Here is a 22,267-nt window from a genome sequence, read left to right on the forward strand (position 1 = left end):
AGGCAGTGGTTTAGAATGTAAAATGGGATAATGACAGAATAGTAACAAATTGAGCAAACCTTTGATCTGAGTAGTCTGATGAAGTGTAATTACGAGCACATGAAAGTTTACGTTCTAAATAAAAATTGGTTGGTCTTAAAGGTGCAACTTGACTCCTGCTTTGTTCAGCTGCTTCAGACCAACACAGCTGCCCGCTTGGATCTATCTAGATGATTTTAGTTAGTTATACTCAGCCTAAACACAATATATCAATGTTTGCCTCCTTCTTTGCTAGAACTCACAGCTCCTCAAGGTAATAATTCAGTTATTTCACTGTGGATCATTTCTCGATATCCTCTCACTAAGACTGACAGTAAAAGAGTAAACCTAATATGTTTCCCCCAAAATAGATAAGATGATGATGTTTTGTCGGATAGTACAGCCTCCTCACTTGCTCTTTGCAGCTACTGAGAATGAGGCAAAACTGCACATAAACAGATTGGGTACTTCCACGCAAACACAATGAAGAGCCTGAAGTTGGTTTCTTCTTCCCAGTTCCTTATTCATCCCTTCATGATTTATTCATGGATGCAGCCAAAAACACTGAGGAGGGATTGAAAGCTCTGGAGTCCAAAATAAGGTCTGGACCAGGGGCGACCAAACTTGCTTAATGTAAGGGCCACATAGAATAAATGCCAGATGTCTGAGAGGCATAAGACATGGACATTGGACGTTTGAGAGGCACGAGATAGGAAGGAAGGGAGGAAGGAAGGAAGGAAGGAAGGAAGGAAGGAAGGAAGGAAGGAAGGAAGGAAGGAAGGAAGGAAGGAAGGAAGGAAGGAAGGAAGGTAGGTAAATAGATGGGAGGGGGAGAGAGGTGGAAAAAAAGCAACTTTAACTTCAAGCTGCCAGCTGGCTTGGCTTGAAGAAGTTACTCCAAGCCAGCCAATGGGGCGGTGGGGGGCTTCAAGAGCCACACAATATCTGTTAAATCTGTTTAATATCTGTTAAAGAGCCACAGTTTGGCCACCCCTGGTCTGGAACAATGTTCCCTCTAAGCTGCAGAGTCTTGTGAGCAAAAATTCTACTTTGTGAGCTACTGGTTATTAAAGCTGTGAGCTGCTGGCATTAAAGTTGTGAGCTCCTGCATCACGTATTGTGCTCTGGGGCCATTTTTTCCTGAACTGAGACAAAAAGGTGTGAGCTGGAGGCTAAAAATCTGTGAGCTAGCTCACGCTCACTCAGCTTTGAGGGAACGCTGATCTGGAGCACCACACTTCACACACCCTCTTGAACAGGGGCCTCTCCCCTTCTAACGGACACTTGCTGTGTCCTGTTCTAAACAATGGTTCTCGTGCCAGCTGATCCAAAGCGGGCTGCCCCCAGGACAATCACACAGACAGACTCAGGGCTGCACCTCATGACGAATGACGTTCTGGAGACTGTCCCCTGCAAGAAGACATCCAATGTCGGAGCTCGTTAGCACAACTCATTTGCATAACTGATCGGCATGTGCCGCACACCCTGACATCACCGGAAGGTGGACTAAATTAGATCAGCTCAGCATCTACCTTCAAATGTGCCTTGACTTTTAATTGTTATAGTAAAAACCTGACTCCCATCATACTTTTTAAATGACTTTCTCCTATGTGGCCACAGTGGCATGAGGAAGATTTCCATCTGTCTGCTCGATAGGTTTTGGTTATTCCCCATTTTTGTGGGGAAAAATATTAGAAAGTTTGTCAAGACTGAAAGTTCAAATTATAGGATCACAGTTAAGATACGCGACACGAAATACAAAATGGAACTAGGATATAAGGGCTACCATACTTTTACTTATGAATTTCACAATAATAGACAGTAAAAACAGTTTTCCACAGAGCTCATTGTTGATTAGTCATACAGAATGTAAATAATAATAATAATAATAATAATAATAATAACAGAAGACACATTTCGTGTTGCTACTTCTTCAGTATTATGAATGTCTTCTTCTTGTTGAGCTGTATGTAGTGAAGGCGTAAGCCAATATCTTTTTTTAAAACCTTTGCAAAGCCTTCCATTTCATTGCTGGCCAAAACACTCTCCATGAAGGAACCACTCATTGTTGCAAGTTACTTTTTACCTTTCTACATGGAGATACCGATCATTATTCTTTTATCTGGAAAAAAGCCATCATTTTTAAAGTTGGCATAATGCTCTCAGAATGTAAGCAGTGCAGCAACGAGACCTCATGAAAGAAAATAATTATAAATTTCTTAAAAGCCATTCTTCATTTAAGCAGGAACAAAGCCTCTTCCTCTTATTTTTCTTTTTCAAAACAATTTTTTTTGTTTAGTAACGTATGGTGACAATATCTTCTTTCTGCATCATTAATAACATCTTCTTATCTATCCCATATATTACTTTCTAACCACCCCTCCCCCTGTTACTTGACCCCCGCAGGTGTTATTACTTATACTAATATTAAAAGGTACCCTTAACTAATAAAAACAAAAAATTACATTCTTCTTCCTTCTAAGACTTAATCATTATCAAAGGTTGTCCAATGTCCTTTTACTTTCCACTCTTTTTCTACATATCTTCTGAACTTTTTCCACTCCCTCTTAAAGACTTCTAAGTCATAGTCTCTTAAAATTCTTGTTAATTTGCCCATTTCACTCCATGTCATAACTTTTACAATCCAATCCCATTTCTCTGGTATTTTTTCTTGCTTCCACAACTGCAAAGCCTCTTCCTCCTATTGATGCCCAAAAAGCTTATGGATGGCCAAAAATCTTAAAGTTCAGTAAAATTCTCACAGGGGCTTTGAACAATGGAGCCGAGAAGTGATTATTGGGGGGAGGGAGTAAGAAAGAAAGAGCACAATAAAATGTAGAGGTTCTGGAGTTCTGCTCCTGTGACCTCCTGCCCAAAATGAGGCCTGAATGGTCTAGGGTTGCCAAGTCCAATTCAATAAATATCTGGGGACTTTGGGGGTGGAGCCAGGAGGCATTAGGGGTGGAGCCAAGTTCAAGGCTGTGACAAGCATAATTGAACTCCAAAGGGAGTTCTGGCCATCACATTTAAAGGGACGGCACACCTTTTCAATGCCTTCCTTCCATAGGAAATAATAAAGGATAGGGGCACCTTCTTTTAGGGCTCATAGAATTGGACCCCTTGGTCCAGACTTTTTGAAACCTGGGGGGTATTTTGGAGAGAGGTACTAGATGCTATACTGAAAATTTGGTGCCTCTACCCCCAAAAACAGCCCCCCCCCAAAGCCCCAGATACCCGCAGATCAATTCTCCATGATTTTCTATGGGAATAAATCTCCATAGGGAATAACAGAGTTCGCAGCAGACATTTCCCTCCCCTCCCCCTGCTTTCTGATGACCCTGAAGCAGGGGGAGGGTCTCCATACCGGGGGATCCCCTGCCCCCACCTGGGGATTGGCAACCCTAGAATGGTCCCTAGTCCAAACACTGGTTCTGGCTCCACAAGCTTCCAACAGGCCAGGGGCTTGACGCTTCCTCAGGAGGCGGAATCCGGAAGGCACTGCCCCGCTATCCAGGAGCCAATCTCCTCAGTGCTCTTCAAAGGCCAAATAATTCTGCCGCCTCGACACTCTGCCTCCTCAGTAAGAAATCGCTTCTGGTTCTTTGGCGCTGATTCTTTAAATGGTTTTGCTAAAAAGAAATGTGTCATTTCAATGCAGATCTATTTAAAAAGAACATTCGCAATATCAGGTGGGGAACAGATCGTGCAAATGGAAACTCGGGATGGATCGTGCAGATTTGCTTATGACACTGAGCTGAACACAGTACAAAGGAGAGTGTTTACCTCACTGGCTCCAGTGGAGAACGACTCTAGCAAAGGGCTGCACAGCACAGCTACTGTGGAGTTCTCCGGGGAGGGAGGGGGAGTAAGAAGAGGATAGGGTCAACCACAGGCTTCCCGTTCCATTGGCTCCTCTTAGGAAACAACGGAATGGGAGACCTTGTAGTTGGCATGTGCCCGCTTCCCTTTCCTTCACCACCCCAGCCACTCCCGCTTTCTCTCTTTTGACCATCCTCACTGTTTGACCATCCTCACTGCTCCATAGCGCAGAGTGGTAAAGCTGCAGTACTGCAGTCAATCCCAGCGGAAGCTGGTTCAGGTAGCTGACTTAAGGTTCACTCAGCCTTCCATCCTTCCGAGGTCGGTAAAATGAATACCCAGCTTGCTGGGGAAAAGTGTCGATGACTGGGGAAGGCAATGGCAAACCACCCCGTAAAAAAAAGTCTGCCGTGAAAACGTTGTGAAAGCAACATCACCCGAGTCGAAAACGACTGGTGCATGCACAGGGGACTATCTTTACCTTTTTTTTTTTTACTGTTTTCTAACTCATTACAGCAATGGAATGGGAGGTCCATAGCTGGCATGTTTCCCACCCCCAACAACTCCTACTTCCTCTCTTTTGATCACCCCCCCCCCCGCCCTGTCTTCTAACCCATTCTAACAATGGAAAGGGAGGTAGCTGGCACGTACCTGTTTCCCTTTCCTTCACCACCCCCTACCACTCGCCTTTCCATTCCGTCCACTAGCCCTGTGGTCCCCCGCTCCATTCCCTCCACCGCCCCAACCGATGGAGGGAAGGGGAACAGATATAACAGGGGCAGGTAAATTAGCGGGTTAGTGGGAATGCGTTAGTGGAGGTGGAGGAAGGAAGCGAAGCGGGGATGGTGGGTGTGGAGAAGGGAAGGGAAGGGAAGGGAAGGGGGGGATGGTGGGGGCAGAGGGAGAAAGGGAAAGAAGAGTAGTAAGAGTAATGGGAGAGAGGAAACAACAAACAGTGGGGATAGTAGAGGTAATGGGTTAGAAGACATAGTGGAGGTAACGGGTTAGAAGACACAACGGGTTGATGGGTTAGAAGACACAGTGGGGGTGGTCAAAAGAAAGGAAACGAGGTAGAGTTAGTGGAGGAGGGTTAGTAGAGGAGCGGGTTCCGGTGAGCTGGGGAGGGGGCGGAGTGGAAGACTCCAAATCATGGTGTCACTTGATCTTTCTGGAGCCTTTGAAACAATATATAAATAAAACAACAATTACAAAAACCCATCACAATGAAAAGCTCCCATTTCGACTGCCAGTCTTTCAAAATTAAACCGGTCCAATGCAGTCTTCAGTAAAACTGTCTTCAACTGCTTCCTACCCACCTCTTGCTTCGCCGCCTCCTACCTCCTGCCAACCAACCTTCTCCCCACCAACCTCCACTTTACAATTCGCCATTGGTCCCCTTGATGACTTGCCATTAGCCCAACGGCAAGCGCTTTTCAAGCTGTGAAGAGAGATTCCGTTCGAAGTTCTCAGTTTACATCTGTGAATTCAACTGCTGAGACTCAGAGCGATTTCCCACTCACCTTGTTCCGGTCTCGTTGCTCCTTTTCCTTACAGCGTTGCTGCTGGATTTCGCACAAGCTGTCCCGAGTTGCCTCACCCCTTTTCAAGTTCCCTCCACGGCAGACAAAAGCCAGTTTTCAGAGGATCCTTTCTGCTGAAGAGAGGCGGGGCAACTCGCTGCTCCGGAGCAGCTTGTGCGAAATCCAGCAGCAGCCCCGCAGAGAAGAGGAGAGTGAGAGTGACATAGGTCTAGTGGGAAATAAGTCTCAGCCTCTGTTTGCCTGGGGCACTATGAAGCCGGCATTGTGACATCAGCATCTGGGTAACAGAGACTGATCTTTTGGCAACATGGCAGATAGGGGAGTGGGAGGCAGGAGGATAGGGGTCAGCTCACAACCTGAGTTCGATTTCGGCGGAAGCTGGATCCAGGTAGCCGGCTCAAGGTTGATTCAGCCTTCCATCCTTTCGAGGTTGGAAAAATGAGTACCCAGCTTGCTGGGGGGAAAGTGAAGATGACTGGGGAAGGCAATGGCAAACCACCCCGTAAAAAGTCTGCCATGAAAACATTGTGATGCGGCATCAACCCAGAGTCGGAAACGACTGGTGCTTGCACAGGGGATGTTTCCTTTCCTTGATAACAGAAGGATATTTTGAATGCTGGCGGTAAGTCTCTGTGCCACACAGTTCCCTAACTGCCTTAGACCACACTTAAGAGGAGAGTCCCAGGATAGGGCAAGGCAAGCAGCCCAGGACAACAGGTTGTTCATTCCCTCTTGAAGAAGGAATATGGTCCCTGTGGTAAGCAGGTGCTGAGTAGCAGGAAACCTTGAGGCCAGGCCTCAGAACTGGAAAAGGGGATTGAGAGTCCTGTACCTCTAGGTCAGGACCCCTAAACTGAGCAGGTGGTGGCAGCACACCCTAGTGGCAGGAAGTGGAATACCACCCTCCAAGAAGGGGGGCAGGAGGCTGAAAGAACTGGGTCTGTAAATCCAATCAGGCTGGTCCCATCGCAGCCATAGCTCTGGCAGAGGTTGTTCTTGAAAGGGCAGCTGCTGTGAGAGCTCTCTCAGCCCCACCCACCTCATAGGGTGCCTGTTGTGGGGGAGGAAGATAAAGGAGATTGTGAGCCGCTCTGAGTTTTGGAGTGGAGGGTGGGATATAAATCCAATTTCTTCTTCTTCTTCTTCTTCTTCTTCTTCTTCTTCTTCTTCTTCTTCTTCTTCTTCTTCTTCTTCTTCTTCTTCTTCTTCTATTAGGCTGCACCTCCAAGAACTTACAGGGCCCTTTTACGGACAACTAACCCAAGGCCATCCCAGCAGCTGCAAGCGGAGGAGCGGGTTCCTCAAACCCGGTACTCCCAGATACGAGTCCGCACAATTAACCACGACATCAAACTGGCCCAAGTCACCCTTTGACTTTCATGGCATAAACTGGCATTTGAACCTGGGAATTCCAGATCCAAGACCAGTACGGCAACCATCATAACATAGAACCTACCGTCAAGTTGGTGGATCAGTGTGCTCACAGAAATTTCAACATGACCATTGAGAAAGGATGGCCTTGGCTTAGGTGAATGCCAAGTGGGAGAATAAATTCAAAGGAATGATGCTGAACTGCTTTTATTGTACACAAAGCTGCTTTACCCTGAGTCAGACGACTGGCCCATCAAGGTCAGTATTGTCTACTCTGACTGGCAGCGGTTCTCAAGCAGAAGACTTTCATCTCACTGGCTACTTGTTCCTTTTAGCTGGAGCCAGGTTGGTGTCGTGGTTAAGTGTGCGGACTCTTACCTGAGAAAACCAGGTTTGATTCCCCATGCCTCCGCTTGCAGCTGCTGGAATGGCCTTGGGTCAGTCATAGCTTTGGCAGAGGTCGTCCTTGAAAGGGCAGCTGCTGGGAGAGCCCTCTCCAGCCCCACCCACCTCACAGGGTGTCTGTTGTGGGGGAAAAAGTTAAAGGAGATTGTAGGCCGCTCTGAGACTCTGTCCTTGAAAGGGCAGCTGCTGTGAGAGCCCTCTCCAGCCCCACCCACCTCACAGGGTGTCTGTTGTGGGGGAGGAAGATAAAGGAGATTGTGAGCCACTCTGAGACTTGGAGATTCGGAATGGAGGGCAGGGTATAAATCCAATATCATAATCTTCTTCTAAACCTTCAGCGTGCAAAGCAGGTGATCTGCCACTGAACCACTGTCCGTCCTTCAAAGGAACTAGAAATTAAAACCAGTTGTTAATGTATAGGATTAGATTTTGAGGTCCCTTTCAGTTGTATTAATCAGAACTGTAATGAAACATAGCCAGTGACACACAGAAATGGCTTTTATCCCCAGGTAAATCTCTTCCACAGATGTGAAATCTCTGAAGAAGCTCCATAAACACTTTTGGCAAGCAATTAATGTTTCCTGCAATTAAATAAGAATCTATGTGTATGATGTCAGACATATTAGAGATATGTCTGTGTGTAAAATGTCAGACATATTAGAGATAACCTCATACCTATTTTTCTTCTTCTCACCGCAAAGGTGTTTTTGAAACTACTGCAAAGCTCAGAGAAGACATCAGAAACTCCAGTAGTCGTGGACATGAAGTTCTCTCAGGCTGATATTGCAGAATCAACACATAAAAATGGTAAAGTTAATATATATATTGTGACATTTCAGTTTGCCATTTGGTTGTATAAAACTATGATTGACTAAATTTCAAGTTTTAAGGATTGGATTTTGAAAGAATGAAAATGTTAAAGATAAGTTAGTCAAGGGGACATCAGTGGCTTCCAAGTTCTCTTATGGTGGTCTTGAAAGCAAATAAACATCCACTCTTGTAATTTCCTCTTGAGCCTCTGATCTCTCTGCCTGCTCTAAGTTAACCTTTCTCACTGCCGATGCCTCCCTGATCTGGTCTGGTCAGCCCCTGTTGCTATCTGCTCTCCATCAGGCCTTTGATGTCCTGGTCCCTTTCTGACATAACAGGCTTCATAGAGGTTCTGGTGAGCCTTGGTCTACGTAACTGTTTAGAATAGACTTTACAACACATGACCCACCATCATCTGCCACGTATGTATGATGACTCACCAGAGGATATAAATTCAATCTCCTTGTCCTCCTCCTCATCTTCTTCTCTTTCTCCTCCTCCTCCTCTTCTCTTCTTCTCTTCCTCCTCCTCCTCCTCCTCCTTTGGTGTAAGCTAGGGGCTGGTAATTGCTTTAAAGTTTACATCCACCTCATTATTCAGTAGAATTTGGGGGTACCACTGCCAGATAGCTAGCTGGAGAAAAGTAGTCTGACCTGGTCTTGTGCCGTCAACTGAGATGCACAAATCAGTAAGCAGAACTACTGAGGCAATGGAGTTAAAGAATACTGCTTGCTCATTTCCCCGACTCTTTTTAGTCTCTATTGTCACTCTGTAGTTTTAGATTTTATATATTTTACATTGGTCTTTTATTGGGGGTTTTTTTACTGTTGATTGTTTTTATGATGTAACCCGCCCTGAGCCTGTTCTACAGGAAGGGCAGGCTAAAAATCAAATTAGACAGACAGATGATAGATAGATAGATAGATAGATAGATAGATAGATAGATAGATAGATAGATAGATAGATAGATAGATAGATAGATAGATAGAGTGAGAGAGAGAGTGAGAGAGAGAGTGAGAGAGAGAGACAGAGACAGAGACAGAGAAAGATGATAGGTAGATGATAGAGAGACAGAGACAAAGAGATAGATAGATAGATAGATAGATAGATAGATAGATAGATAGATAGATAGATAGACAGACAGACAGACAGATAGATAGATAGATGATAGATGGATGATAGATAGATAGATAGATAGATAGATAGATAGATAGATAGATAGATAGATAGACAGATAGATGGATGGAGAGACAGAGAAAGATGATAGGTAGATGATAGATAGAGAGAGAGACAGAGAGAAAGATGATAAAGAGAGAGACAGAGACAAAGAGATAGATAGATAGATAGATAGATAGATAGATAGATAGATAGATAGATAGATAGATAGATAGATAGATAGATAGATAGATAGATAGATAGATAGATAGATAGATAGACAGACTCAAACTGCTATTAAAGGGACAGTAGCCAGCTCAAAAACTGGGGTGGAGATTGTAGTTCAGTGGCAGAGCAGAAAGTTTCTAAAATGTACTGGGTTCAAAGCCCATGTGATAGTGAATACAGCTCGTTATTCAGTGATTCAACATATCAAGGTAGAACTGGACTGGCTTGCAGGGCCAAAAGGCCCTGCTTATATGCATGCAAATAACTCCACCCCCAAACCCATCACACCCAACTATAGGTTCATGGCTGGCCTAACGACCCCTGATTGGCCTCCTTCCAGGGATTGGCCTTCTTCCAGGGGGCTATTGTTATGGAGTCTCAAGCTCAGCCAAGTCTCTGCTGGACTCTAAGGCCAAATTCCAATCTCAATAACGTAACAGTTTCCATGCACAGGACCATGTGTTCAACCCCTGGCATGTCTAGTTCAAAGGACTTCAGGAAGCAGTGCAAGGACTAAAGGTCTGCCTGATAACTTGGAGAGCTGCTATTGGATAATCTCAGGCTAGCTGATCCAGGGCTTTTTTTTTTGTAGCAGGGACTCCTTTCCATATTTGGTCATGCCCCCTTGTTGTAGCCAATCCTCCTGGAGCTCCCAGTCAGCCCTGTACGAAGAGCCCTGTAAGCTCTTGGAGGATTGGCTACATCAGGGGGGCATGACCTAATATGCAAAGGAGCTCACTGCTACAAAAAAAGCTCTGAACTGATCTAATGGTCAGTCTAGATATAAGGGCAGTTTCATATGTTCATGGAAACTCAGCAACTCTACTCAGCCAATTTAGTGTAGTGGTTAAATGTGCAGACTCTTATCTGGGAGAATCGGACTTGATTCCCCACTCCTCCACTTGCAGCTGCTGGAATGGCCTTGGGTCAGCCAGAGCTCTGGCAGAGGTTGTCCTTAAAGGGCTGCCGCTGTGAGAGCCCTCTCAGCCCCACCCACCTCACAGGGTGTCTGTTGTGGGGGAGGAAGGTAAAGGAGATTGTGAGCCGCTCTGAGACTCTGAGATTTGGAGTGGAGGGTGGGATATAAATCCAATATCATCGTCTTCTTCTTTTTCTTCTACTACTTGGGCAAGAAAAGTAGTAGCTGGTGAACTGAGATAAGGAATGGGATGAAGCTTGCAAGACGAAAAGCAGCATTAAAACATTGGCGTCGTTTTTATATGTGCACAATCATCAAACAAAGTCATACAAGATTCAGGAATTATTAATGCAGCCGCCCAGCTTTTGTAATATTCATTTTGCTGATATTTTGAATATTGTCCCCAAAGGCCTCCGAAGTGCAATTTATGCTTAAAAGAAAAATACTGCTTGAACGATCTACTTAAACTTGCATGCTATCTCATACATTTAGATATAATTAGCAGCCAATCTTCTGAGGGACTCGGCGACATTGTTGTAAGAGATTTTGTTGTGCAAGTGGACAAAACCCAGTAATTAGAATCTGCTGTTCTCAGTGTTTCAGGCCGATCAATTACTGTACAAAAAAAAAAAAAATCAGCAATAATGCCACCTTTTGGGGAAGATGGGAGAGAAATTTCCATTCATCATTGATGACTGTCATTTATCATTAAGAACGGTTGTGTCGTATAGGCATAAGTGTCTTGGGAACTGGCCAAGAAGAGTATTCGTCTTTGTCAGATTTAATTGTCGGGATACTCAGAGGGTGCCGCTTTGACCCTTCTTATTGTCTCTTGGAAGATATACTCAAGGGCACCTGCAAGCTTTTTCATTTATCAAAGAAGTTAAACAGGATCACTCTCGGAGTTGAGTGGTCATTGAGATGATTAAGATGATCCAAAAAAGGAGGTTGTAGCCCATTGGCATGTATTTCTGCAATGTAGGGGTCAAGGAAAAGCTTGTCCAGCTTTGCAGTGAAGTTCTTTAATGTGATATATGCCTAATACCGCATTGAATGCTCTGTGTAGGTAAATTCTCTAATGTGGTATTAAAATACATCACCGTAGAGAACTGATTGATGTCACATTAAAGAACTTCGCTGAAGGTCTGGCCGCGCTTGTCTCATTCTTGAATTGCAGAAATGCGGGTCATAAGAACGTAAGAAAGTGGGGCATCTACTCCAGCATCCTGTCTCACACAGTGGCCAACCAGTTCCTCTGGGACTTAATAATATTTGCATTTGGTTTACACTGTGGGACTTTAGTAACGTCATTGTCAGGGCTTTTTTTGTAGCAGGAACTCCTTTGCATATTATATATATATACTGAATCTCAGAGTGGTCACAAGCTGCTTTCCTCCCCCCCCCCCCCTCACTCCAACAAACACTCTGTGAGGTGAGTGGGGCTGAGAGAGCTCTCTCAGAAGCTGCTCTTTTAAGGACAACTCCTGCGAGAGCTATGGCTGACCCAAGACCATTCCAGCAGCTACAAATGGAGGAGTGGGGAATCCAACCCGGTCCTTCCAGATAAGAGAGCTATGGCTGACCCAAGGCCATTCCAGCAGGTGCAAATGGGGGAGTGGGGAATCAAACCCGGTTCTCCCAGATAAGAGAGCTATGGCTGACCCAAGGCCATTCCAGCAGCTGCAAGTGGTGGAGTGGGGAATCAAACCCGGTTCTCCCAGATAAGAGAGCTATGGCTGACCCAAGGCCATTCCAGCAGGTGCAAGTGGGGGAGTGGGGAATCCAACCTGGTTCTCCCAGATAAGAGAGCTATGGCTGACCCAAGGCCATTCCAACAGCTGCAAGTGGAGGAGTGGGGAATCAAACCCGGTTCTCCCAGATAAGAGAGCTATGGCTGACCCAAGGCCATTCCAGCAGCTGCAAGTGGATGAGTGGGGAATCCAACCCGGTTCTCTCAGATAAGAGAGCTATGGCTGACCCAAGGCCATTCCAACAGCTGCAAGTGGAGGAGTGGGGAATCCAACCCGGTTCTCCCAGATAAGAGAGCTATGGCTGACCCAAGGCCATTCCAGCAGCTGCAAGTGGATGAGTGGGGAATCCAACCCGGTTCTCCCAGATAAGAGAGCTATGGCTGACCCAAGGCCATTCCAGCAGCTGCAAGTGGATGAGTGGGGAATCCAACCCGGTTCTCCCAGATAAGAGAGCTATGGCTGACCCAAGGCCATTCCAGCAGGTGCAAGTGGGGGAGTGGGGAATCCAACCCGGTTCTCCCAGATAAGAGAGCTATGGCTGACCCAAGGCCATCCCAGCAGCTGCAAGTGGAGGAGTGGGGAATCAAACCCGGTTCTCCCAGACAAGAGAGCTATGGCTGACCCAAGGCCATTCCAACAGCTGCAAGTGGTGGAGTGGGGAATCGAACCCGGTTCTCCCATATAAGAGTCCACGCACTTAACCAAACTGGCTCTCAATGGACAGGAGTTTTAAAATTACAAACAATGCGGTGAAATGAGGCTATTGTACTTTGGTCCCCTTATGAGAAGACAAGCGTCACTGGAAAAGGCAATCATGCTAGGAAAAGCTGAAGGCAGCAGGAAAAGAGGACGGCCCACCATGAGATGGATAAAGTCAGTCAAGGAAGCCAGAGCCCCGAAGAAGCCCGTTAACAGCAGTGCATTTTCGAAGTCATTCATCCATAGGGCCTGCAGAAATCAGAAGCACCCGGACAACCTCTGTAACCTGGGGGTTGTCGAATGAAACAGAGAGGCAGTCAATTTGGAAGAAGTAAAAGAAAAAAAAATCATCACACGATAAAGCAAATATAAGGAATTCCTTGTCGCACCTGGCCGCTCCGTGCCTTGCTTGTACATTTCCCATCTGGCTGGCGAGTGGCAGAAACAGAATGCTTAAGTTAGATCTCACCGGCAGGTAAACTTATCGCCCTATAAAAGATGCAAAAATACAGAATTTCTTGGGTCAGCCTTACTCGCAGGTAAGCTTCATTGATCTCTGTGGAAATGCTATGTGAAGCAGGCATAGGCTGTATATTTTTGAAGTGCAAATGCAGCCCTCCACCATCTTACTTGAAACAATGATGTCATCTGCCAGTTATCAGCTGTGAGATATCAGATATTTCAATCAAGTACCATTGGGAACAACAGGATTCAGCAAATATCAGAATATTCTCGGAATATTTTACATCAAAGTTCACGCAGGATTTTTTTTTTGGGGGGGGGAAGTAAATTTGCTTCTGTATTAATGTGAATATCTGGTCAAAAACAGACCAATTTCGCACTATAGACCTTTAATCCTGGTTTAACTCTGCCCCCAAACTGATATTCTACACTAGAATTGGAGAATCAGAGAAAGCAACTCGGTGCCTCTATGATTTTAGTGCAGAATGTCAGCTTGGGGACACAGCTAAGCCAGGGTTAAAAGTCTGGTGCGAAACTGGTCAGAGTGTGCAAACAGTGATTGCTATAGCTATTCGGGTGCTAAAGAGCTATTTTAGATGTGTTTGGCAGTATTTGTCTACAGAGGCATATTTGGTATTTTCCAGATTTTAGATGCTTTGCTGTCGAAGCTTGAAACCTTGTGATTTGTAGTTTTCATGTCCCGTTTCCTTGTCTAAGGCTGACGATGAATCTTAAAATTGTACCGCTCATAGTTCCCAGGTCAACTGTGCTGTTTAAGTCTTCCCAAATCAGCATCTTCAAAACGAACATAACCCAAAACTGGTAACAATGTGCAGAGGGAAGGCCTGAACAGCTCTAATTATTTGATATCCTGGCAATGGACAATTGCTTCTTTGATTACTTTTCTCCCACAAAGAGAACAGAATTTCCCCTTTTACCAGATAGCAGATCTAGTACACATGCCATGCTGAAAATGTGGGGCCTCTATCTCAAAACACACCCCCCCCCCGAGCCCCAGATACTCACAGATCAATTCACCATTATACCCTATGGGAATCAGTCTCCAAAGGGAATAATTTAGGGCCCATCAGAGATTTCCCTCCCCCCTACTTCCTGATGACTCTGAAGCAGGGGGAAGGCCTCCAAACCAGGGGATCCCCTGCCCCCACCTGGGGATTGGCAACCCTAGTGTGTTTCTCTTTTGTTTCCCTCTTGAGAGTTCTAGCACCTCTTTTTCCGGGGGGGGGGGGGGGATGAACCCTGCAGGCCCTGGAATTCTTTCAGCATGGAAAAGTGGTGCAGGAAAGGGGGACACTGAAACCCCTTCATTGTGCATGCTGTAGTCCTGATCCACATTGAGCACCACCAAGGTTGGAATTCTAGCAGGTCCTTTGCATATTAGGCCACACCCCCTGATGTCACCAATTCTCAAGGAGCTTACAAGGCTCTTTTTTGTAAGCTCTTGGAGGATTGGCTACATCGGGGCGTGTAGCCTAATATGCAAAGGAGCTCCTGCTAGAATTCCACCCCTGAGCACCACACATGTGGAACTGAGAACCTTCAACTCACACTTGATTGTGTTGCTTCTGACAGTGGGAACTGCAGATCCAATCTCTGTACTCTGTAATGTACAAGCGCATCAGCCTAAAAGCGTTTGCCCCACTTCCCAGTGGTGATCACGTTCCGCACAGCAGTGAAGAGTTGTTATCATACAAAATGTCAAAGTGGATAAATCTGGGAGCAGATCCAGCTGAGGTTATTAAGCTTTCAAGTGCATTCTTTCCAACGGGAGAGATTTAAACACATGCTTAAGCCCTTCCACTGAAATCAGCTTGACTTAAAACTGCTTAACTTTGGCTTGATCATGACCTGTTGGCTTGATGTCTAATTTGGGTTAGAAGTATGGGATATAGCACTGCTCCACCGTAAAACTCTGATGATAGAACTTAAATTTTTATAACCGTATAGGTTTTATCTTCTACAAATCAAAACTTGCATATTTTGTCACTGGTTATGTTCTGGTTATATAGGACTTTTAAACAAAATGTGTTCTAAAGGTTGTTAGCATGAGCCCCGTGGCACAGAGTGGTAAAGCTGCAGTACTGCAGTCCAACCTCTGATCATGACCTGAGTTCGATCCCGGCGGAAGCTGGGTTCAGGTAGCTGGCTCAAGGTTGACTCAGCCTTCCATCCTTCCGAAGTCGGTAAAATGAGTACCCAGCTTGCTGGGGGTAAAGTGTAGATCAGTGGTCCCCAACCTTTTTGGCACCAGGGATCAGTTTGGTGGGAGACAATTTTTCCATGGATGGGGTGGTGGGGTGGTGATGGTTCCGGGATGATACAATTGTGCACTTCGGGGATACAATTCAGGGAGGGACAGTGGCTCAGTGGTAGAGCATCTGCTTGGTAAGCAGAAGGTCCCAGGTTCAATCCCTGGCATCTCCAACTAAAAAGGGTCCAGGCAAAGAGGTGTGAAAAACCTCAGCTTGAGACCCTGGAGAGCCATTGCCAGTCTGAATAGACAATACTGACTTTGATGGACTGTCTGATTCAGTATAAGGCATGTTCATACGCACTTTATTTTTATTAGTTTGGTGTAATGATTAAGTGCTTGGACTCTTATCTGGGAGAACCGGGTTTGATTCCCCACTCCTCCACTTGCAGCTGCTGGAACGGCTTTGGATCAGCTCTTGTAGGAGTTGTCCTTGAAAGGGCAGCTGCCGTAAGAGCTCTCTCAGCTCCACCCACCTCACAGGGTGTCTGTTGTGAGGGAGGATGGTAAAGGAGATTGTGAGCCTCTCTGGGACTCTGAGATTTGGAATGGAGGGTGGGATATAAACCCAATGTCATCTTATTATTATTATTACTACATTGTAATATATAATGAAATCATTATACAACTCAAGGCCTGGTTGCTAACAGACCGCAGACCGGTACCGGTCCACAGCCCAGGGGTTGGAGACCCCTGGAGTAGGTGACTGGGGAAGGCAATGGCAAACCACCTTGCAAAAGGTCTGCCGCGGAAATGTCATGATGCAACATCACCCCAGAGTCGGAAACAACTCGTGCTTGCACAGGGGGACTACCTTTACCTTTAATGGTTGTTAGTTTGTACAGTGCTTAACCGAATGAGAGAAAGAAAGCAACGCATGGGTGGGGGATAGTTTCCTCCCCCAAGCCAGCTTGACATGGTATCTGCACTCGTCAGATGTAGTGATGAATAATACCTATCAATAATAATTACTTAAATTAAAGCCCCCTAGTAATCACATTCACTTCCAAGATGAGAATGGAGAATTGGGGTGACTTAGAAAGTACAATTTAATTGTGGCTGTAATTGTATTTCTTACATATAATTACATTCATAAGTCAGGCAAGACAACTCGAACAACCGGGTCAGATTTTTAATTTTATCAGCTAAATTATTCATGCAAAGATTTCTCTGGTCTTTCGACGTGGGCATTTAAATGCATAACTGTGCACTTGGTGCTTTCTCATTGGGGCTTAAAGCAATGGTCCCCAGTTGCTGGAATACACCGGGAGTCCCCAGGTCAGAGTTAGTGATCTGTATAGCTGCATATGGATATGTATATAAGTTGTGGCAAGTGTCAGGGTGAATTATCGTTCCTTAGTAATTCTGCAGATTTTAAGAGGTCCAGAGGGAAGCATCAGAAAGCTTTGCCAGCGACTATCGAAACCAGTCGAATGACTTCAGTAAATGTTATCTTCCGTTACATCATTTGTCAGGAAAAGGACATTTACCAAGCAGTTGATATCCCTGTGGTCTGTCCATATAGATTTAATCCCTTTATAATCTTTGTTCATTTCTTTTTGGTATCTCCAGGGCTTTTTATGTAGCAGGAACTCCTTTGCCTATTAGGCCACGCACCCCTGATGTAGCCAGTCCTCCTGGACCTTACAGCAGGCCCTCTACTAAGAGCCCTGTAAGCTCTTGAAGGATTGGCTACATCACGGGTGTGGGGCCTAATATGCAAAGAAGTTCCTGCTACAAAAAAAAAAAGCCCTGGGGTATCTCTGAGTGGTTCCGAGGAGAGTAATTGCTAAAAAAGAGCTAGTATTAGAGAGTTGTCTTTCAGCCTCCTGACTATACCCTGATCTGCCCACGACGATAACTGCTCCCCCTTGGTCAGCTTTCCTTAATCATGATGTCTGGACTGTCTCTAAGGTTATTGATTGTATTCCCTGTGGGCATCCTTGAGATTGTGTTGTAAGTGATGATGTTTGCTAATCATAGGCTTGCCAATCCCCAGGTCCCAATGGGGGTTCTCCCATTTCCCCAGGCTCCTTCTTTATGATTGTATTTTCCTCAGAAAGTCCATGGTGTCATGTACAAAACTGGGGGGGGGGGGGTATTGATGGCATAAAGTCTGAGAATGGGGGAGTCAGCTGGCCGGGAGGAAGCTCCACCCCCACAGCTACCATGTGCCTTTCCCCTTCAGAGCACTAGGAGAAAGCTTGAAAAGGCTTTCTTTTTGGATGGTGTGTCTGTGTCTTTAAGGCTGAATGGGGGCGGGGTGAGCAGGCAGAACAACATGGCTGCTCCCAGTCGCTGTGAAAGCAGCCCAGACCCTCCGTTTGTTGTGCAAGCTTTTCAGAGGTTGTTTGCATAGTAAAAGTTAAACTTGAACCTTTGGTTTCCCTGTGTTATTGGAAGTTCAGCAACTCGTGAGTAAATTCCCCCAGTGAGACCACATAGGTGTGGGATTGCAAACTGCTTTATTTTTGCTTGTGTGAGTGAGTGAGTGAGTGAGTGAGTGAGTGAGTGAGTGAGTGAGTGAGTGAGAGAGAGAGAGAGATTATTTGCAGCTGTTTGGAAACAAAGACTGTATTCAGGGGAACTGCACTGCTGTGTTTTTATTTATTTATTTTAGGAAAAGTCTCCTGGCTCCACCCCAAAGTCTCCTGGCCCCACCCCCAGAGTCCCCAGCTATTATCTGAGTTAGACTTGGCAACCTTAGCTAATCACCACAGCTTGGGCTCCATGTTGAAAGTGTTCTGTATAGAGATCTAGCGTTGCAACTTTGTGACCATCAGGGAAGGTTCCTGTAGAGTCTTTTCCCTTCCTGTAGTATTGGGTGGGTGGCAGTTGGTGGTCAAATGTTATGAGGCTGGAGAAACAGCAGCTGCTCAGCACTAGAGAGTGAATTCCTCTGCTGTAAAGATGCTGTCTGTCCACCCGTGTTCCGTCCCGAGGCAAGCCGAAAGTAGTCCTTCAGACGCAGATGGCAACGAAAGCCTCTAAGTCCTCGCAGAACTGCATCGTGGATTTAGAACAGAAGGATAATCCTTGCGAAAGAACAGATTCCTGTGCCGAGCGAGTGCTGTGAAAAGCTGACATTACTGCGGAAGGAGATGCTGTCGCGGCCTGCACCATGAAAGGGCTTAAGAAAGTTTCTCGTCTTTCTATTTCTTCAGGGAAATAATTTGATTGTGTAAAGATTCTGTTTCCGGAGACTTAACAAACTTGTCTAGACCAAGATCAAATGTTATTGCCAATCATTCCTTAGTGGTTCTATTGTGTAGAAACTGTTCTGGTTATCTCATTCATCTTCAGTACTCGACACCCCCCACCCATCCCAAGAGGAGAGCAAAATATAACAGCTGAAATCTTAAAACAGGCAATGAGCGGAGTGAGACCCTGTGTGGCTCCAGATTGCTGCTGAGTGGGGTTTCTTGTGTTACTCAGTGGCCGCTCACACACTCAGTGTAGCAGGAGCACTGCTTAGCACTGTCTTGTGGGGCAATTATTTTTCTTATCCCAGAGGAGGAACTGAGACTAAGAGGTTTTTGGTCAATTTCTGTCATGAGCATAAGGCACTTTTTCGAGAGAACAGTGCATCAGGGTGACTGCTGTTAGGGGAAGAAGTGGTGTAAAGTTTTATAGAGAGTTAGGAACTGAACGGGAGAGGGTGGTTATGTATGCTGGAACCAGAGGGGCTATGTAGCGTAGTGGCAAGGCTGGCATGTAGGAGTAGACCAGGTAAGCAGTCGTCCAGGGCACCACCAGGCCTACTAGAGTGCCAAGTATCCCCTACCCCGAGTGTGTGCTCTTTCCGAATGCATGTGCCATCCCGCCACTTTCGCTTTCCTGGGTCTGCACAGACCCGGGAAAGTGAAAGCGGCAGGGCATGCATACGTTTTTTGGAAGGCAGGCTCTAAAGAGTGCAGGTGCCATGCCACTGCTTTGCCTTCAGGAAGGCCAAATCAGCAGGGTGGGGTGTACCCGCGCTCTTTGGAGCCTGCCTTTCTTTCAAGGAAAGGCTGGCTCCAAGGAACACAACTTCCATGCCACTGCTTTTGCCTTCCAAAAGGTGAAAGCTGTGGGGCAGGAAAGGGCTTTTGAGCCGTGGTGCTGGAGAAGACTCTTGAGAGTCTCTTGGACTGCAAGAAGATCCAATCAGTCAGTCCTAAGGGAAATCAACCCAGACTGTTCCCTGGAAGGTCAGATGCTGAAGCTGAAGCTCAAAGACTTTGGCCACCAAAGGAGAAGGGAGCACTCCTTGGAGAAGACCCTGATGCTAGGAAAGACAGAAGGCAAAAGAAGAAGGGGAAGGCGAAAGATGAGATGGCTGGACAGCGTTACTGATGTAACGAACATGAATTTGAGCAGACTTCGGAGGATGGTGGAAGACAGGAGGGCCTGGCGTGACTTGGTCCATGGGGTCGCAAAGAGTCGGACTCGATTGTGCGACTGAACAACAAAAATCAGAATAATATTTTTGTACTGACATACTCAAATAAGGGATGTTGGCTGTTTAGCTCATTACATATACTTAACCCATTTTCACTATATTTTAATGTGTTCTTTTTTTCTAATGGCAAACTAGAATGATGTTTATAATATATGTTATACGTTAACAAGTAAATTAGGTGGGCAAGAACATCACTAGGAAATACGTGTCCTTTTGTTTTACCTAGACTTGTAGCAAGAGCAATTAACAGGCATCTTTTATTACCTTCTATTGGTTTCCCACACAAATGCTATCCACACCAAATGGTCTTCCAATTCATTGCACTATTTTGCATTTGATCCTAACTTTGTATCAGTTTACCCTCTTAACCCACCAGTTGTATGTATTTCAGCTCACTGTACCCCCATCCCCTCGTCTGAAGAAGTCTGCACGCGCACGAAAGCTTACATTCTGAATAAAACTTTGTTGGTTTTCAAGGTGATACTTGACCCCTACTTTGTTCTACTGCTTCAGACCAACACGGTTGCCCACTTGGATCTACTATATTTTATGCTAACGATATTTCTACGCAACAGCTTGCCCTTGTGACTTTGAAAAATATAATTGCTATGCTTTGCTGCTGGCTGAAGTCCTTGTTTCTCTGTGCCAAACTACATGTTATACGCAAATGTGTGTGCTAAAATCCTACTTTGCTTCCACAGAAAAGCAGCTCTTGAGAAAGGTATTTCTCATCCGAGAAGCAGCAGTGTGTGTTAACCTCCCGCTGCTTTACTGCTGCCGTACTCCACCGCCGTGTCTATCTCCTCCACTGCCTGGAATTCCAGGGGCATTTATTCTTCCAAACATCCACAAAGGCAAAGCAGCTGTGGGGAAGTTGAACATGTGCACCCTTGCACTCTTCTGCTGAAAATTGTCCCCCTTCTAGACTGTTATTCCCTTAAAGAAGATGTTGGGAGTTTTAATGAACTGCTTTCACTTGAAAGATTGGCTTGGGCTTGGTTCTCCAGCTGGAAAGGTGTTTTTTTTTTTTGAACATCTGACATTGTCCTCCAACCATTCTCCGAGTTTCATAAACCTACTTTGTTCCAGTCTTTCCAAAAAGAGCAAACTGTAAGCACATTTCCCTGCCATGTGGTGGAAAGCTGCGAATTTTTCAACCTCTTGACCAGGGGTGGAAATCCAGCAGGAGCTCCTTTGCATATTAAGCTGCACTCCCCTGATGTAGCCAGGGTTTTTTTTTTTTGTAAGGTCTTGGAGGATTGGCTACAACAGAGGTGTGTGGTCTAATATGCAAAGGAGCCCCTGCTGGAATTCCACTCCTGCTCTTGACCCATATTCCCTCTGTGCTTACTATGACTGCTTTTACTGCTACTGCACTGTAGGATTTTTTCTTTTTTGCCAGCCTTATTAAAAGATCGATATACCTATTAGCAATCTTTTAAAAAAAGATTGGTGGGCCTGAGGAGCTATCATGGAGAATTCCCTCATGTAGATGCTCCATTGCTTCCACAAATGCCACTGCATTCACAGTGACAATGAATGCGCAGTGGGGAATTGTCCCCGTATAGAAACGGTATGATTACTAAAGGCACGCATGATGCACACAGAATTTTTTAAAATCTGGAGGCAGTTCTGAGGGGTACCGGTTCAGAAACACAATTCTGCCTTCGGAGGAGATAAAGATAATAACACTTTTTTAAGTCTCTAATATATTTTCTGCTTGTTACAGACAGTTGGTTGTTTGAAACATGAACAATTTCTACAAATTACGAACAGGTCCTGACAGCCCTGGGAATTCTTTGACTTTATAGGTGTGATAGTTTGCCTTTATGAAGCTGTTTGTTTGTTTGTCACGCGGCAGGCAATTCTCTGATGGAGGCACCGAGGGTTCGGGGAGCAAGGCTGGTTCTCAATCAGATCGCTGCCCTCCTAATGAAGCGCCTTCGTCACACCCGGCGAGACTGGAGAGGGACTCTATCAAGCATTCTGCTACCTGTCCTCTTTGTTGCCATGGCGATGGCCTTGTTTACCGTGAAGCCATTGGCTATCGATTATCCTTCCCTGAAACTGACACCTGGACTTTACGACAATGCAGAAACCTTTTTTAGGTACAAAATAATTTTTTACAAACTCAACTGATTACTCATTGTCGATGACACAGAGATGAGATCATTATTCTTGAAAGGGGCTTCATCTTTTTAATTTAAGAAGTTATCCCTCTAAGCAGGATAATCGTGACTTGGATATACAACGAGAAGCAGAGAGAGAGAGAGAGAGAGGTCTATAAAGATGTTTTCACCATCTCAGGCAATTTTCTGTTTCAAACAAGTTCATTTTCAGGTTGATAGAAAATGGTAGAAGCGGTGATGTGAATCG

General features: G+C 45.4%; 1 protein-coding gene across 1 annotated transcript in view; it reads left to right on the plus strand.

Moving 5' to 3' along the window:
* Positions 1-22,267, plus strand: part of ABCA13 (ATP binding cassette subfamily A member 13) — a 388,752-nt gene that overhangs the window by 196,811 nt on the left and 169,674 nt on the right. Inside the window, exons 38-39 of the mRNA XM_060247734.1 lie at positions 7,856-7,961; positions 21,753-21,999. Of these exons, the coding sequence (XP_060103717.1) occupies positions 7,856-7,961; positions 21,753-21,999 (353 nt within the window). The remainder of the gene's footprint in view (positions 1-7,855; positions 7,962-21,752; positions 22,000-22,267) is intronic.

Source organism: Heteronotia binoei, chromosome 10 (genome assembly GCF_032191835.1).
Source record: "Heteronotia binoei isolate CCM8104 ecotype False Entrance Well chromosome 10, APGP_CSIRO_Hbin_v1, whole genome shotgun sequence".
Taxonomy (NCBI): Eukaryota; Metazoa; Chordata; class Lepidosauria; order Squamata; family Gekkonidae; genus Heteronotia; species Heteronotia binoei.